This window comes from Emys orbicularis, chromosome 2 (assembly GCF_028017835.1).
Source record: "Emys orbicularis isolate rEmyOrb1 chromosome 2, rEmyOrb1.hap1, whole genome shotgun sequence".
In the NCBI taxonomy this organism is placed as follows: domain Eukaryota; kingdom Metazoa; phylum Chordata; order Testudines; family Emydidae; genus Emys; species Emys orbicularis.
In genome coordinates this window covers 246096741-246115695 of record NC_088684.1, presented here as the reverse complement: position 1 = coordinate 246115695, position 18955 = coordinate 246096741, and the positions used below count along the sequence as shown (strand labels likewise).

The window sequence follows — 18955 nt, the reverse complement described above, 5'->3', positions numbered from 1 at the left end:
TCCTGATTGACATCTTTTCTGGTGCTAAATATTGCATACAGTGTAAAATGTGTGTAAACTTGAATGCCACTGTGGGTGTTAATTAGAGCTGCTGGAAATATCCATGAGCTTTCTGGGGCCCATTTCAGATGGACAACAAGTCATATTTCTAATATTTTCCAAATTTTAAGTGGACTATTTTAATCCTTTTTTTTTTTTTTTGGAAAAATCATTTTTTTGACAACTTTTTGACTTTTTCTTCAAAGTTTTCATTTTCAGAAACAAAATGTTAAGAATATAAGGATTCTCATCATTTTGTCTGCTTGGTGGACTGGTTAGACAGGGTGAGAGACAGAAAGAGGAAGAAGGAAAAAGGGTAGAAACATTTGTTAAAAACAAATATTACTAGTGGAGAAGGGGATTGGACATGTAAGCACTCCTTGGATCTACAGAAGAAAGGGGGTACGTGGAGCAGGAGAACCAGAGAGAGCTGCCAGTGCCAAAGGAGAAGGAGCAGCAATAACAGAAGTGCAGGAGGAGCAGAGCTGGAGGAATTAACTTGTAAACAGTATGCAAAGTTCCAGGGAAGCCACATATTGTTACCTGCCACCTCTGCAGGTGGTGATGCAGGGACATGGCTCCTGTGGAATCATCCTCAGTAACAGTGCCAAGTTTAAAGTTCCCCAGCTCTGGCTCAGGTCCCTCCTGATAAACAAGAGGAGCAGGAGCTACTGCATCCACCTCCTGGTTCCTCAAGCACACCTGTAAGCTGCACCATGGAGGAGCTCACCTCAGAGAAGGTGAGGAGGCCTTTCAGGAGGAGAGGATGGCCACTGAGCAGCTGAAGGCGGCCCTGAAGGAGAGGGAGAAGGCAGTGACAGAGAAAAACAGAGTGATGGCCAAGTAGGAGAAGAATCTGGTTACCAGGGAGCAGGCATCCTTCCAATGGATAGCAAGATGTAGGGCTACCCTTTCTCCTCTGGATTCTCCAGGATTCTCTTCTACAGCATCAGCACTGTCACTGAGCCTCACACAGGAGGCAGGTCTTATTGATCATGAGGACAGTAGGGAGAAGGAGATCTGCTCCTGCACCATCTCCTTTTCTTCCTCTTTTGAGGAGGAAACCTCTGGGAGGTGGAGGTCGTGAATAATGTAGTAAAATGAAGTAACTAGATGATTTAAGAATCTCTCTTCTGTACTGTGTCTTATTTATAGGTTTTAAAAAAAATTGAAAAAAGTGTTTGAATGACTATAGGCTGTTGTTATAACACTACATTTACATTTATTTAGTGACATCATGCCACCTTAGACCATTTCCAGCAGCTGGCTGGTATTGACCTGCTACAGTCAAGTATCCCTCATACAAATTCCTTCTCCTCTTCTGACATGGAATGTGTTTGACTTTGTGCGTCTGACTGTTTCTGTTGAACACGCACATCTACAGGAAGACGCAGTCACCGCTGCTCATCTGTAGAAGCATTCTCAGCTGGACACGTACCGTCTGTACTCTGGCAAACCTGAATGTGGTTGAAATGTACACTAGCATGCATTCTGTTGCACTTATTGTAAAGCCTGCATTAGGCCTCAAAACATATACACATTTGCTGGGCCTGATCCATGGCCAATTACATCATCATTTAGTGATAACATGCTTTCACAAAGCTGTATCGCACAGCTGGCAGACATTATCCTGGGACAGCCAAGCAGCACCCAAAAAGCTTCTTCTCCCAGTGCTTCCTCTTCACCGCATGAAATATACAATTTATCTCTCTCTCTTTGGGACACACAACTACAGCAATGAGTAATCACCACTCCCCTCACCCAGAAGCAGTATCTGTGCCCACTGTCCAGCCTCTACCACAAAGACCAACACAGAAGTCAGACTACTCACTGGTAATAAGACAAATGCACTCACATCAGCAAACTATAGGTGTACACTATTTAGCAACAAACGAAGATGATCAGCAACAATTTAGAAAGGTTCAGAGAAAAATAACAGGGTTAATATCTGAAAACAAATAACCCCAACCCTCCCAACTTAAATTCTGTTCTAAGTCCCTCACAAAGGACCTGATCCAAAGCTCATTCAAGCCAGGAGGAGGACATCCATTGACTTCAGTGGCCCTTGGAATAGGGTCAAACAGAGTAGAACTGCCCTCTCTGTAAAAGGTTAAGGTTAAGTGACTCAACTACTTGCTCCCAGATATATTATAGTTACAATAATCCAGTTAGGGGACAGGAAAAGTTACACTGTTTAATCACATACTAAACTGATCAAAAGTTACAGAGTAGCAAACAAACTCTACCCTCTCCCCACAAAGAAAAGAAAAACAAACCAACCAACCTAAAATCCAGGCTACATTTTTTTTTTTTTTTTTTTTTGCATTTTCTACTGAATTTTTTTTTTAAATAGAAAACATCAACATCAGAATTGATAAGCAAAAATGTTAATTTCTGACAAAATTTCACCAGAAATCTTTTCATACAAAAAATCTGAAACAGTTCTACTATTATTGTCAAGTAAAGGCAGAAAGGGAAAATCTTGGATGAAGGAATGTTGCTGTGCAAGGAGGATAAAATGTAAATCAGGGGTCGGCAACGTTGGCACGCAGCTCGCCAGGGTAAGCACCCTGGCGGGCCAGGCCAGGCCAGTTTTATTTACCTGCTGACGTGGCAGGTTCGGCCGATCGCGGCCCCCACTGGCTGCGGTGAGAAGCGGCGCGGGCGAGCGATGTGCTGGCCGCGGCTTCTCGCCGCCCCCATTGGCCCGGGACGGCGAACCGCGGCTAGTGGGGGCCGCGATCGGCCGAACCTGCCATGTCAGCAGGTAAATAAAACTGGCCCGGCCCGCCAGGGTGCTTACCCTGGCGAGCCGCGTGCCAACGTTGCCGACCCCTGATGTAAATCATGTTTTTGTGTCATTCTACATCATTAATCTCATTCTGGGACATAAAAACTGTTAGGGACTAAACACACAATTCTCTTTGCTATGTACACAAAAATAAAAGTTACACTTTAATTCTTAGTTTTCCCAGTTGAGCCCCAAACTCAATTATGAAACAAAATCTAGGACCAACACTCAAACCTAGATACAGCGTCTGTACAAGTAATCAACTCTAATTCCCTATGCCCAGTATAATTACAAAACATTTGGTGCAGCTGCTAAACACTTAACAGGTGACCTCTTGGTTAATCCTATATATGGTACTTACAGGTCTCTGCTCTACTGTAGCCAGTACAATTATTTTTAATATATATGCAGCTCTGAGTAGACTACAACATTACTAACAGATAACGAACACTATCCCAACATTCATACGAGAGCCTTTTGTAGATTAAAATATTTTTTAAGTGTGTAGCTTTCAAAGTGAGTTGTTAAGACTTAATGCTATGCAAAGTAATTTTTTTCTTTCTTTCATAAAAGATAATTGAATAATAGTGGTATTCTTCTTGCCTGTTGTAATTTATTATAGCTAGAAGGGCAAGCGAAGTGAGGCAGGCTGATGCATGTCACAGGCTGTCAAACCAACTTCATAGCACACATCATACTTTGTTTTTTAATATAAAGAGATTATCTAGCTCCCAGATATTTCCAGTGGCAATGCACTTACTTTGCTCACCCTTAATATTTATTTGCATTTGGACTCAGTGGGACAAATTTATCAGTGGAATTACATAAGGGAATTCAATGAAGTTACAATGGGAAGAATTTGACCCAACAGGCAATAACTCCTTGTCTTCCTATTCATTTTTCATTACTGTTTATTTTCGGCTTCCTTTTCTCAGGAGGCCACTCAAGAAGCTTCATCTGAAAAAAATCTATGGAAAGAAGAGCCCAGTGCTACATCAGTTGGTGGTCACAACATATGTGGCCTGTGTAAAGAGCAATCAATTCTAATCAAAAGGCTTTGTCTCAAAGATCGACTAACCTGAGAGAAATAAGCAATGTTACATTTTCACTCTGAATCTGTCTCCTCAGAACAAGTGAGTGACTTAAACCATACATTTGTTGAGCAAACATCTTACCATCACTGTTGATACAGACCACCTGTGGAACTTGAGTGCCAGGCCCACACTGCTTCTCATTGTCTGGTATGCACTCTTCTAGTCTCACTATTCGCCAGTCATAGCAAGAGGGCTCCTCACACGGGATAGCTTCAAGCAAATGAGGGCAATTTCCTGTCCCTCCAGTGCCTCCTGTAGGTTCATTTGTGATGGACCGCTTCCTTAACTTAAAACCTGAAGTGAGAGTAAAACCAAAAAGATAAAAAAATATAGTAATTAAATATAAAAGGTAAAATGAAAGCATTTGTATCTCCCAAAAGCTGAGTGAAGGGTTCTGTGTTTCTTCTATAACAGTCAACAACATATTTAAAGCAATAAAGGCAGCTGCGTTCTTGATATTGCTGAGATAGTAGATGTCACCAACTGTAGGAAACAGTTCACTGAAATGAGGGCTTGGAATGTGTCATGGTTACGGGACTAGCTGTGCTTTTGACCCCTTTTTGTCCCTTTGGAGTGCATCCCTTAGGTATCAGGTCTGGCTTCCAGCACCTCACTCTGACTGGAACCATGTGGTCCAACCACTCTTTCTTAGGTTGGGTCTCTTGGCTAACCCCCTCCCCCACCACCTTCCCCCCAGCCTGTATTAATTTAGCAGGCTCAAATGAGTTTGGCACCTGCAAGCCTCCAGGAGCCCGCAACAGTGGTTGATTACAAAAACAACAAGGAGTCCGGTGGCACCTTAAAGACTAACAGATTTATTTGGGCATAAGCTTTCGTGGGTAAAAAACTCCATGCATCCGAAGAAGTAGATTTTTACCCACGAAAGCTTATGCCCAAATAAATCTGTTAGTATTTAAGGTGCCACCGGACTCCTTGTTGTTTTTGTGGATGCAAACATGGCTACCCCCTGATACTTGAGTGGTTGATTAGTGACTCAAAACAGCTTCTTCAAAACAAAGCATTTATTGTATCACACAAAGGTACCAACCATGCATAACAAAGGGTTACAACAACCAACAGTCCTATATGCACATTTCCCTCTACCTACACCTTACATCTTTCCTTGCAAGCATTTGTAAGTTCCCCTCAGCCCAACTAACCCCCATCTCCAGTTGGGAGCAAGAGTGTGCTCCTCATAGCATGGTCTCTCTGTCTCCATGTGTCTCAGTCAGTCTGGGTGTCAGTCTCAGTCTGCTGACAACCCGCTGCCCCAGTTCTTCTTTAGGCCAACTTCATTAAGCTTCTACTATTCCCTTTTATCCTGGGTTTTTGTACCCCCAGACCCACTCCCAGACTGGCTGCATCCAGCCATTCTCCCAATTAATGGTTTTCCCATTAATTTATTAAGGATTCTTGGTATACTATATCATAGCACCTTATCTTTCTTGTTTCTTTTCTTGTGGTTTCGCCATTACAGCCTACTTTGATTTAAGTGTCCGCCTTCAGGCAGGATAACACCACACAGGGCATATGATCTTTATAAAAAAAAATACTATGTATTACTCCCTCCCTCTCCACAACATGTAAATCAAGAAGGAGACTGTTTTAAAATATGTTTATTTGTAAATGTTAATTCCACACAGATAATTTGGGTTCAACAAAGAGGTTTTTTTAAAATTTATCATGATTGTTTATTAATTAATTTAAAAACAATGTATTTCAGTTCATCTTTATATTTTCTAAGATTGCTTCTGCAGTTGTGCATGATTTGTGTTCAAAAGAGGCTTAGAGATTCTGCAACAGAGGCCCTCTGGTTTGACAAAAAAGTTCAGAGGAGTTTTCTACAAATGCAGCCACTGGAGGCAACTGACAATACAACCGGTGATTCTCTAACTACTGAAAGCCCATGACCGAAATATGTATTGAGGAGCCTGTTCCTACTTCTGACAGTGCACCAGACTGATAAGGAGATGTGGCCTCTCTGAAGGACTGAATCGGCTTTGAGTTAGCAGGATGTCCAGTAAAAATAGCAAGAGATGCCTGAGGAGGAAGAATCTCTGACAGAGAGCTGAGAGAGGAGGAAAAAGCAAAGAAGGAACAGTGGGGTAGGAAGAAAATGAAGCAGAGAGGGGGAAGGATAGAGATGAGATGAAACAGGAAGGGAAGATGAGACAATATGGGAGGGAAAAGCAAGAAGCAGAGATAGGAGGAGAAGGGGAAAGGAAAAGTCTGACAAAGGTACATATATGAATAGACACAGGAGAAGAAAAAAGGGTATGCAAACTGTAAAATAGAAAGAGGGGGAGATATGAATAGATAAGAGAGGGAATGAGGGGTGAAGAGGAAAAAAGAGGGGGAAATATGGGAATAGGAGTGACACAGTGACAAAGGGGTGAGAAAAAAGCATTGTTTGCTTTCTACTCATGAATTCATAACACTATAATGCACAAATATTTCAATCCAAGCAGCATATGCATCTAAGTAAAAACAACAAGGAGTCCGGTGGCACCTTAAGGACTAACAGATTTATTTGGGCATAAGCTTTCATGGGTAAAAACCCACTTCTTCAGATGCAAGTGAGGTTTTTTACCCACAAAAGCTTATGCCCAAATAAATCTGTTAGTCTTTAAGGTGCCACCGGACTCCTTGTTGTTTTTGTGGATACAGACTAACACGGCTACCCCCTGATGCTATGCATCTAAGTGTTTCCTAAAGAAGCACGTATGGAAAGCAATAAGTACAAGAGAACTGGTGAAGGGGAACCTAGGATTTACATGTTCACAATGTAATGCCTGGATTCCTCTCATCTCATTGTCAAGGTGCCTTTGCTTATTCCAGCGAGATATCCATTCCTGCTACCTAGTGAATGTATGTCAGAGGGAAGGAAAGAAGAAATCCCTGTCACATTCATGGGTGAATTTGCATACAGTCCTGCATCTGACCACTGAATAGTACTAGAAATGGGTGTGATTAAGTGGAAGATCCAGGTTATTTTAAATTTGCAATGCTTGAGTTCCCTTATCATGACCTTTAAGTGCAGCTCTGCTTCTGACACTAACAGCAGGAAAGTTGGAGTCACATAGGGGTTAACTAGAGGAAAAAAGAGTAAGACAAAGTTGATTATAAATTTGATATAGGAAATGAAAACACTAAACAGCACATTGCTGCTTATGCTTGAACTAATATACAAAATAAACTATCATATAGGAAAACAAGATGGGCAAATATGAACATATGAGAGATACCTCCATGTGTATAGCTGTTTACTATAGAAGGAACTGTAACACTTCTCTGAGTCTATGGGTGACCTATTCAACTATTACAGATCAATTCAAGACACTAAAACAAATTGCATGGGGTAGCAAATTACAGGTCTAGAAATGGGCAGTTTATCTCATGAGACTATAGCTAGATGGGAGAAGCATAAAATGACTCATGTAGAACATTTTTTTTTCAGATTTGACTTTAAACCTTACCCTACCATAGAAACATCAAAGATCAGATTTTTATCAGTTTTCCCCACTTCAGCATTATCCACACCAGGACAAACTGGGCAGAAATACTGCAATCCACGTCCACATTTGAAAATCATAGAATATCAGGGTTGGAAGGGACCTCAAGAGGTCATCTAGTCCAACCCCCTGCTCAAAGCAGGCCCAATCCCCAGACAGATTTTTACCCCAGTTCCCTAAATGGCCCCCTCAAGGATTGAACTCACAACCCTGGGTTTAGCAGGCCGATGCTCAAACCACTGAGCTATCCCTCCCCCCTATAAAATGTACGGCAAAGATTTTGAAAATAAAACAAGCAGACTAAAAGGACAAATTGCCTTTCTTTATCCATCCGTAAATTGCAGCAGAAAAGTTAAATCACATTACATAAGACAAAAACAGGAAGCAGAATTCCAGAATACCAGAGAAGCTGATTTTGGGCTGATATTTTCCAAAAAGCACAAACCACCATCCCCTCACTACAACAGAGACAGTCATTTCAGGTTTTTTCTACACAACAGTAATCTCTACCAATAAACTCAACCAACTCCAATCTCCAATGGAGAAGTTGTGGGAAATCAGATCACCATATGGTCTGATCTTCCCACCAAGAGCATCTGTGCAGGCAGGGACGGCTCTATGTTTTTTGCCGCCCCACGCATGGAAGTCAGGCGGCTTTCGGCAGCACGCTTGCGGATGGTCCGCTGGTCACGCTGATTCAGCGGCGAATTGTGATTCATGCCTTTGACACCTGGAGATCTGATTACTGCAGTATGCACTGCATAGGTCTACCCTTTAAATACCCTTGGAAACTGAAACTGGCACAGAATGCATCAGCCTGCCAGTTAAGCAGGGTCTGAAGGGTACTCTGCAAATGAAGCTCCTGCTCTAAGATTTGCAGTGGTTGCCTAATGGTCTACTGGTCAATTTTTAAGGTGATCTTGACTTGTAAATCCCTGAATGGCTTGAGAAGTTCCTACTTCAGAGACCGCTGTTCTCTCTTTATGTGACACAGCCACAGCTGTGATCTGGAGAGAGATTCATGCTGGATCCCCCTCAATTTAAAAGGAGGCACTCAACTTTGTAATTGTCCTAAAATAGCCCAGATCTGTTGACCTACAGAACTCACTAGAAAGCCCATCTCTTTCCCAAGGCTTTTGGGAACGAAGGAGAACACTGAGAGGTGGTACTTATGGGTGGGTATTTTGGCTGGTTATTTCCTGATTTTTGGAGGCTGTTGCGGGCTCTCTTGCTGATATAAGTATGAAGATGTCAGTATTGTCAAAGATCCCTAGAGTCTTGCAAATATTTTTTTCAAGTATTGTGTAAAACCTAAGTAAAATAAAAATGTTTTTTGAAAAGGAGGAATTTAAAATGCGTACATACCCTTTTTGGCTTGCTGGTCTTCACAGCTTTCATAGGTGCATGGTCCCCAAGCTGACCAAGCTGACACTTCACATTCTATTGGACAAGGGATATGGCACAATTGGGTGGTGCTAGGTACAGGTCCTGTGCACAGTTTCCGATCCACAGGCTTGGAAGCTGTATACAATAAAGACAACATATTTTTAATACTTGCATAATGCTTTGCTGCAAGTTGACACCACTACTCTTCAGTCAGAAAATCTTCTGTCTCATCATTTTAATCTGATGAAGTAAGTGTAAAACTATTCTCTTAAAAATAAATCTAATGAACTCACTGCATGGACTGAGTGAAACCAGATTATGTGGAATCAGGAAGAGTCCACAAATATTGCAGTATTCTCTAGGACCTTGCTCTTGCAGTTAACGAATGCAGAATATTATTACAGTAGTTCTTCACATTGGCTCCCATGCAAATCAATGTTCTGCTCTCTTATTGAGTGCATCTTGACTGGAACAATTGAACCAACAGAAGTGTAAATTTTCATTCACCTTAATAGGGTATTGTAACTTCAAAGCCTCGTTATAATCCCATAAATGCTAACACTTCAACTGCACACCAAATTAGAGATACTGAATTTAAATCACTGAGATATAATGATGACAGAGTCTATTTGCTTTCCTTTAACTCTAAAGCCCTTCCAAACACACAGAAAATCACCCACCTACAAAAGTTGTGCAGTGATAGCTGTACTTGGTTCAAGGAAAACCGTATTTAACATGTATTCTGTGCACAGCTTTTTAATCTAGTACATAGGTATAATTGTTTTAATATATTACTTCCAGCAGTGTGTAATCAGTCCACATGGAAGGTATCTGAGCAGGCAGAAACCCTGTTTCTTGTGCACCAGGGAAGGACCATAAGAGAGCAGAACCACCCTGTTCTCCTACACTGAGAGCCAGGATACAGCCTTCAGTACACTCCAGCCCAAGCTCTATTGTCCTCCCAGCACCTAGGCGCAATGGGATACCTTTCCTGGCATGTTGGATATATGCATGCATCTGTCTCCAACCAACAAATGCATTGCTTTATTGCAATACACTTTTACCAATAACTCTCAAGAGAAGATCTTTCATAATTCAGCTCCTCACAAAATACTTAAAACTAAGCACAGGATATAGATCAGCCATTCAAATTACCTCTGTCCAATTGATTAAAAAGATGTGATTCCCTAAAGTTAAACATCATGACTGCTCCTTCAGAACTGTGCTTTCAAAACAAGAGTTTAATTAATCAGAACTCTGTTCTGCCACCGTTACTCAACTTAGGTAGTACCTTATGCTGTATATAGTCCCATTGATTACAACTATCTTTGCAGCAAGATACTACTCAGAGGGAGTATGGGTGGCAGAATCAGGGTCTTGAGGATCACAGTAACACAGCAATAACAACAGAGGATTGATGAATGAGCTGCATGCTATTGTTAAGGTAGTGGAGTCTCTTATTCACATGTACATGTGTTGCATGCACCTGTTTCTGCCTGCCTGACCCTTCAGGTAATGCACATCCCTTTTAGCCACAGGCCCACTAGCGGGCAACTGGAAGCTACATTTTGAGAGGGAGGGAATGAGAAGGCGGCATCCCGTGGAACTGTCCTTCCCATCCTGATACTTTGTGCATGGCTTTGTGCTGCTTTGCTCCATGAAGCAAAGCTGCAGTGCGGAGAGGGCAAATACCTGTTAAACATACTCCAAAACTCCCATTTTCTAACATAAGAAGACAACGCTGGAAAGAAGTATTCTAACATATGCACAGTGCTATGGTGGGGCCTAAACCTTATGACACTGAAGGCTGCACTGGCAATTTTCCAGAAGCCTGAAGTCTATTCCTAATGTGCATGATCATCTGCATAAAGTGCATAACTTGTAGCAAAAATAAATGTAAACAAACATATAATTTGCATGTAATTGTATATTTACTGGATAGTATTTAATAAAAGCAGGAGTTAGCAAGTCATCGCCACTTCTTTGTAGCCTTTATCTTGAATTGTGAGGTCCTTACACAGCTCTTACTCAGACTGCCCTTGAATTCATTGGGAGCTTGCATAAGTAAAGGCAGAGTAAAAAGAAAGAGACATTTGTAACTTTAAGGCACAGCCACACTATGGGGGCCTTGTGGAGCCCCAATAGGAGCACAGGGAAGCATTCTGAAGAATGCCTCCTAGAGCCTTTTGAGGCACAAGGGCAGGGTACCCACTGCTGCGTTCCTTCATGAGGTGCAGCATACTCCCTCCAGTGCACCAGTCCTCCTTCACTGGTACTTCGAATATAAATTACTTCTTCCTCTTTAGGAATAAAGAGGAAACCATTCCTGGACTTCCACAACAGCCAAGACTGCAACTGTGTCTGGCCAGAAGGCTCTTTGAACCCTCTCCCACTGGACACCTGTATGAAGACCAGACATGGTATGGCCCTGAGTAAAGACTTCAGCTTCTCTTCCATGAAGAATATCAAGTATACTATTCATATAAAACCTGTTGAAAATATCGGCCACTTCAGTCATTCATCTATAAGGTATCTTAAGCAAGAAATGCTTCAGGGGTATGTAAATAGTACAAATAACTCTCTCTCTCTCTCTCTCTCTCAATACAACACAATTTTATGCCATCTTGTTTACTATCCTTCAGTGTAACATGAAGTATAAAGTTGTTATGAATGACCGTGTCTGCTACTCATTCAGGTTTATTGAAGTAGCTTGAGAGACAAAAAAAAGTATTGCAATGGTGGGAGAGAATAATTATTTGGAAATGTTTCCTGTATTTTAAGATTCAGAATGTGCATTGCACTGCATTACTCAGAATTTCTTTTTTAGATGACAGTAAATTAAGCAAACTTATCCCCACTGAATTTTGGTCTTATTTCCTTTGTAGCGATACTGTAGCACAAAGCACATTACAATGATGCACAGTACAAATATACTGCTTATTCAGTCACTCCAACTTAACTCAGTCAAATTGCTCCTCACATGGAAGTAGGAAAAAATTCCAGGTAAAAACTTTTTTTCTTTTCTGCTCCAAAATGCAAATTTGGGTCATAGATTCATAGATTCTAGGACTGGAAGGGACCTCGAGAGGTCATCGAGTCCAGTCCCCTGCCCTCATGGCAGGACCAAATACTGTCTAGACCATCCCTGATAGACATTTATCTAACCAACTCTTAAATATCTCCAGAGATGGAGATTCCACAACCTCCCTAGGCAGTTTATTCCAGTGTTTAACCACCCTGACAGTTAGAAACTTTTTCCTAATGTCCAACCTAAACCTCCCTTGTTGCAGTTTAAGCCCATTGCTTCTTGTTCTAGCCTTAGAGGCTAAGGTGAACAAGTTTTCTCCCTCCTCCTTATGACACCCTTTTAGATACCTGAAAACTGCTATCATGTCCCCTCTCAGTCTTCTCTTTTCCAGACTAAACAAACTCAATTCTTTCAGCCTTCCTTCATAGGTCATGTTCTAAAGACCTTTAATCATTCTTGTTGCTCTTCTCTGGACCCTCTCCAATTTCTCCACATCTTTCTTGAAATGCGGTGCCCAGAACTGGACACAATACTCCAGTTGAGGCCGAACCAGTGCAGAGTGGAGCGGAAGAATGACTTCTCGTGTCTTGCTCACAACACACCTGTTAAAGTATCCCAGAATCATGTTTGCTTTTTTTGCAACAGCATCACACTGTTGACTCATATTTAGCTTGTGGTCCACTATAACCCCTAGATCCCTTTCTGCCATACTCCTTCCTAGACAGTCTCTTCCTATTCTGTATGTGTGAAACTGATTGTTCCTTCCTAAGTGGAGCACTTTGCATTTGTCTCTGTTAAACTTCATCCTGTTTACCTCAGACCATCTCTCCAATTTGTCCAGATCATTTTGAATTATGACCCTGTCCTCCAAAGCTGTTGCAATCCCTCCCAGTTTGCTATCATCTGCAAACTTAAGAAGCGTACTTTCTATGCCAATATCTAAGTCGTTAATGAAGATATTGAACAGAGCCGGTCCCAAAACAGACCCCTGCGGCACCCCACTTATTATGCCTTTCCAGCAGGATTGGGAACCATTAATAACAACTCTCTGAGTACGGTTATCCTGCCAGTTATGCACCCACCTTATAGTAGCCCCATCTAAATTGTATTTGCCTAGTTTATCGATAAGAATATCATGCGAGACCGTACCAAATGCCTTACTAATGTCCAGGTATACCACATCCACAGCTTCTCCCCTATCCACAAGGCTCGTTATCCTATCAAAGAAAGCTATCAGATTGGTTTGACATGATTTGTTCTTTACAAATCCATGCTGGCTATTCCCTATCACCTTACCACCTTCCAAGTGTTTGCAGATGATTTCCTTAATTACTTGCTCCATTATTTTCCCTGGCACAGAAGTTAAACTAACTGGTCTGTAGTTTCCTGGGTTGTTTTTATTTCCCTTTTTATAGATGGGCACTATATTTGCCCTTTTCCAGTCTTCTAGAATCTCTCCTATCTCCCATGATGTTCCAAAGATAATAGCTAGAGGCTCAGATACCTCCTCTATTAGCTCCTTGAGTATTCTAGGATGCATTTCATCAGGCCCTGGTGACTTGCAGGCATCTAACTTTTATATGTGATTTTTAACTTGTTCTTTTTTTATTTTATCTGCTAAACCTACCCCCTTCCCACTAGCATTCACTAGATTAGGCATTCCTTCAGACATCTCGGTGAAGGCCGAAACAAAGAAGTCATTAAGCATCTCTGCCATTTCCAAGTTTCCTGTTACTGTTTCCCTCTTCACTGAGCAGTGGGCCTACCCTGTCTTTGGTCTTCCGCTTGCTTCTAATGTATTGATAAAAAGTCTTCTTGTTTCCCTTTATTCCCGTAGCTAGTTTGAGCTCATTTTGTGCCTTTGCCTTTCTAATCTTGCCCCTGCATTCCTGTGTTGTTTGCCTATATTCATCCTTTGTAATCTGTCCTAGTTTCCATTTTTTATATGACTCCTTTTTATTTTTTAGATCATGCAAGATCTCGTGGTTAAGCCAAGGTGGTCTTTTGCCACATTTTCTATCTTTACTAACCAGCGGAATAGCTTGCTTTTGGGCCCTTAATAGTGTCCCTTTGAAAAACTGCCAACTCTCCTCAGTTGTTTTTCCCCTCAGTCTTGATTCCCATGGGACCTTACCTATCAGCTCTCTGAGCTTACCAAAATCCGCCTTCCTGAAATCCATTGTCTCTATTTTGCTGTACTCCCTTCTACCCTTCCTTAGAATTTCAAACTCTATGATTTCATGATCACTTTCACCCAAGCTGCCTTCTACTTTCAAATTCTCAATGAGTTCCTTCCTATTTGTTAAAATCAAGTCTAGAACAGCTTCCCACCTAGTAGTTTTTTCAACCTTCTGAAATAAAAAGTTGTCTGCAATGCAGTCCAAGAATTTGTTGGATAGTCTGTGCCCCGCTGTGTTATTTTCCTAACATATATTTGGATAGTTGAAGTCCCCCATCACTACCAAATCTTGGGCTTTGGATGATTTTGTTAGTTGTTTAAAAAAAGCCTCATCCACCTCTTCCACCTGGTTAGGTGGCCTGTAGTAGACTCCTAGCATGACATCACCCTTGTTTTTTACCCCTTTTAGCCTAACCCAGAGACTCTCTTCCGTCTCCTATGTCCATCTCCACCTCAGTCCAAGTGTGTACATTTTTAATATACAAGGCAACTCCTCCTCTCTTTTCCCCATCTATCCTTCCTGAGCAAGCTGTACCCATCCACACCAACATTCCAATCATGTGTATTATCCCACCAAGTTTCAGTGGTGCCAACAATGTCATAGTCGTATTTATTTATTAGCACTTCCAGTTCTTCCTGCTTATTACCCATACTTCTCGCATTTGTATATAGGCATCTAAGATACTGGTTCGATCTTGCCTCCCAGTTTTGCCCTGACCCTCCTTTCTCTCTGCCATTATAGCCCACACTCCCTCTTGTTTCCGACCCATCTCCCAGGTCTCCATGTTCCCCACTTACCTGTGGGCTTTGCTCACCTGTCCCCGTCGAACCTAGTTTAAAGCCCTCCTCACCGTTTTGGGTCGACCGAAACATTTTGCAAATTTGCATAAATTTTGGTCAATTGTTTTTTACATTAAATTAAATCCCCCCCCCTTGTTTTGGTTCACCAAAAATTCCAAAACATTTATCTATTTATTTTTCAAAACTGTCAGCAAATTGAAAATAGCTGTTCTTTGCATAGCTCTGATTCCCAATGTCCATCCCTAAAACACTGTTTTAGCAAAAAACTCATCAACAGTAATAGTTACTGACTGCAAGAAACTTGTCTGGGCTTGACCAGCTTCTCTGATACATCTCAAATAAATGTTGTGAGTAGAGTACACGGCGAATGGCACAATTCATCTCTGTGCGTGACAAAGGGGCATTTCTCTTCAGCCATTATTTCCCCAGTAATTCCACCAAGTCCCTGTGCCTATCTGAAAGCCTATTTCAGTGCTGCCAAAGTCTCAGCAGAGAGAGAGAGTTGAAAAACTATCTGATAGTAGCAAGTCTCAAAAAGTAAAAACAAAAAAACAAAACAAAAAAAAACACAGGAAAGGATTTATTGTTACTATTACCTTCTCATGCATGATGTGATCTCTGTTATATATCACTTTTCATCCAGAGAGCTCCCAAACCACTTTGCTAGCTACATATCTAGGATGAATTTCAGCCAGAGGTGCTAGAGTATGATAAAGATTATTTATTTTCTTTACAGTAAACTGCTGAGTTGTGGCAAGCCTGGACCTCCTATTAGCATCCCAACCCCTTTAACTTCAGTGGCTTTCCTCCAGATTTACACCAGTGTAAATGAGCTCAGCATCTGACCCCTTATTGTTTGACTCGAGATGATTTGAAAGAAGAAGCTACTGGATACAGACGTTCACAGTCAAAAGATGTTTCCCCTCTCATTGCTGCCCCTTTCATATTTTCTTTTCATGCATTTGTGGTAGAGGTTGTGAATGAGGAGGCTTGGTTCTTTCATTCCCTGTCAGTGGGGATGAACATTAAGTTAATAATGCTTAATAACACAAGCTCTGCGTGGTTTTCAGATATTTTGCTCAAATTTTGGACACACATAAGAACAAAACAGAATGTGTTTTGCTAACAAGCTCTCACTTTCCCCCTGACAAACCGAAAATTAAGTTCAGGTTTGGAATGACTTTCAAGTTCGGGCTGGGAGATTAAACAAAAAACCCAAACAAAAACACACACACACACAAAAACACCATCATTCTCTGCTGAACTAGGAACCTCTCTCTTAGTGTGTTCTAAAAATCTAGAACTTTCCCTTTCTCCTAAAGTGGGATAAAAATCAAACAAACTCAAAGTGCTTTTCTGTGCCCACTTATGGGCTGCTAACTCTGTGTGTCTAGTCCCAAAGAATACTACCTACTAGCAAGTGCCTGGAAAATAATTAGCTACAACCCCAGGAACCCTCTCCTGAGCTCTATACTGTCTAGACAAGTCACTGGAAAATTCCATACAGTAAGGTAGACGCCTACGAGCATGAGGACTATAGAGTAGCTACATTTTAAAAATCACCACCACAAAAGCACAGACTCACCTCTCTTGGTAAACAGTGGGCTAAATTCACCAAGGATGTGCACCAGCTCCTCCTCTGGCAGAGAATCCCAGCTGCCCAGTGTGGCCTCAAAGTGGCCATCATGCGGTCACAGCCAGAGTGGTGCGGGGGATGAGGTAATTCATTGCATTCTCTGGGCTGCTTCTGCCAACAGGGCCACAGTGTCACAGGAAGAGCATCTGTACATCCATGCCCCAGCAAGAGCTCACCATTTTTTTCAGGACACTAGTTGCTCTACTTTCACAAAAGCAGAACAAATGAGCATTTTAAAAAAGCCACACTAACAAAATGGATGAAAGATAACATCACGAGTTTCCTTCCCAGTTTTCTGTAATGTATGTGCTAAAGTTTATTGCCAAACTGTAAAACTACTACTTCAGACTCTGATCCTGCAAACACTTAGGGCTTGTCCTCACTGCCAGGGAGATCGACACTGCTGCAATCGATGCAGCAGGTGTCGATTTAGTGGGTCTAGTGAAGATCCACTACATTGATGGCAGAGCTCTCTCGGTCGACTTCAGTACTCCAGCTCCCCAAGAGAACTAAGGTAAGTCGACTGGAGAGCGTCTCCCATCGATGCAGTGCAATGAAGACACTGGGGTAAGTCGAACTAAGCTACATCGACTCCAGCTACATTATTCACATAGCTGGAGTAGCTTAACTTAGGTCGACTTACCCTTGTAGTGAAGACAAATCCATACACACCTATGCATGTCTATGCATGTAAGTAGTCCCTTTCAGTTCTATGGTTAGGTACACAGTTATATCAATTTTGCAGCTGGGTAAAGAGAGGCAAGGAGAAGTTGAATGATTTGCCTAAAATACACAGCAAGTGAGTGACAGAACAACAGAACCTAGTAATCCTTAATTTCCCGTTCCCTGGCCTAACCGCTACACACAATATTCCTGCTCAAATGTAAACTTGTAATTTCTGAAATGAAGATAGTAAATTTCTGAACTTGGCTTATAGGGATGTACCAACACCAAAAGGCTGGAAGTTTCAGTTTAGATAAACATCCAAAGTTCAAATTCTTAATTATACAAATATCCTGAATCAGCAAAACAGATCTGGAAATAGAGCTGCCAACCCTCCAAGATTGTTCTGGAGTCTCCAGGAATTAAAGATGAATCTTTAATAGAAGGTTATGTCATGTGATGAAAGCTCCAGGAATACGTCCAACCAAAATTAACAACCATAGCTGGAAATAGCAAAGGAAAGTGGAAATTTTGGAAGACCAAAGAAATTCCCAGTACTTTAGGCCAGGATGGGAAATAGAAGTGAAAGATATTTATCAGAACATTTCAAAAAATGGATAAAGGTTTGGTTTGAATCTGTGCTACTAGTTTGTATTTCAGGTCTGGTACCTGATGTGTAAGTATTTTGTCCTCTTATTTCTTTTATTATCTTGAACCTTATGAGTGAGAGCTCACAGGTACAGTAACAAACTATTTGAGAGAGAAATATACTTTTTTATATATAGACAACATAGTTCTCCCAAAGGGGACAGTGCCTCCTGGCACACTTTTGATTGAAATGTCAGGTAGAAGGCCTTAATTACCTACCTGTTATTTCAAAAGTGATTGATAGAAGTGGTGCAGCACTAGACTTCGACGTGCTCTGTGACTGACTTTCTGAAATAATAGGGAAACACCACTATGAATACGTGAGAATGGAAGTTTCCAAAACAGCCTTACTGTTTTGAAAACTGTTTATGAACACAGAGCTACATTATAAGAAGGGGTTTCCCACTGCTAGGGTTGGTGGGATTTTCCCCCTCTAGTTCTTGAATCATTGTCTGGTTTTAATCACACCGTTTAATCACGCCAAATTGCTGTTTCTAGGGGTGCCCAGAAGCTGCTTTAAAAAAACCACAACACTTTTTTAATCTGTCTCCAAAAATGGAAATGTCCCCAGAGCTTTTTAAACTAAAACTCACTTCACCCCTAGTTTGAGCTCTTGAAAAAAGTGTTCTCATGTTTATGCATCCAAAGACTAGTTACATTTTAAACAGCCTTATGGGGCCTACAGAGATTACCTCCTGATGGGCTCTGCATATTCCTGTCACATTATGATAAGGACAGATTTCACACCAGCCTAAGCCAGCAAGACTTCAGAGTCTACCCAAATCCTGATCATCATTCTGAACAGTAAGCTGTTGCTGATTTTATTGTTGCCTCTCTTTAGCTGAGAGTTTGTCACCCTTTACTTCTAAGGCAGGGGCATCTAAACTTGGTCCTACAGGAAATTTGCCTCTAATTTGTATTAAATGAAGCAGACTGAAGACTCCCTCCCTCATAAATATGCAGGTGCAACCGATGGCGCATAGAAGTCTCAGCAAACAATGCTCCATCTTAATCCAAGCAGATGTATTAAAATGGATGCTGAGACTGGTAGTCTCCACAAACTGCAGTGCCCAGATTAAAGATGCCCCACGCTAGAGAACTCTGTAGGCTAGTGTGGCCACCTCTCTTCTAAATGTTTAGCTATGCATGCCCAAGTCAAGGATGTCCTTTTTCCTGGA

The 18955-nt window shown here is 41.5% G+C and overlaps 1 protein-coding gene across 1 annotated transcript in view; it reads right to left on the bottom strand.

The window, feature by feature from the left end:
* THSD7A (thrombospondin type 1 domain containing 7A) overlaps positions 1-18955 on the bottom strand; it is a 383013-nt gene that overhangs the window by 149510 nt on the left and 214548 nt on the right. The window contains exons 5-7 of the mRNA XM_065399278.1: positions 17997-18065; positions 8802-8957; positions 4006-4218 (exon numbers count right to left, since the gene is read on the bottom strand). Coding sequence (XP_065255350.1) covers positions 4006-4218; positions 8802-8957; positions 17997-18065 — 438 coding nt within the window. The remainder of the gene's footprint in view (positions 1-4005; positions 4219-8801; positions 8958-17996; positions 18066-18955) is intronic.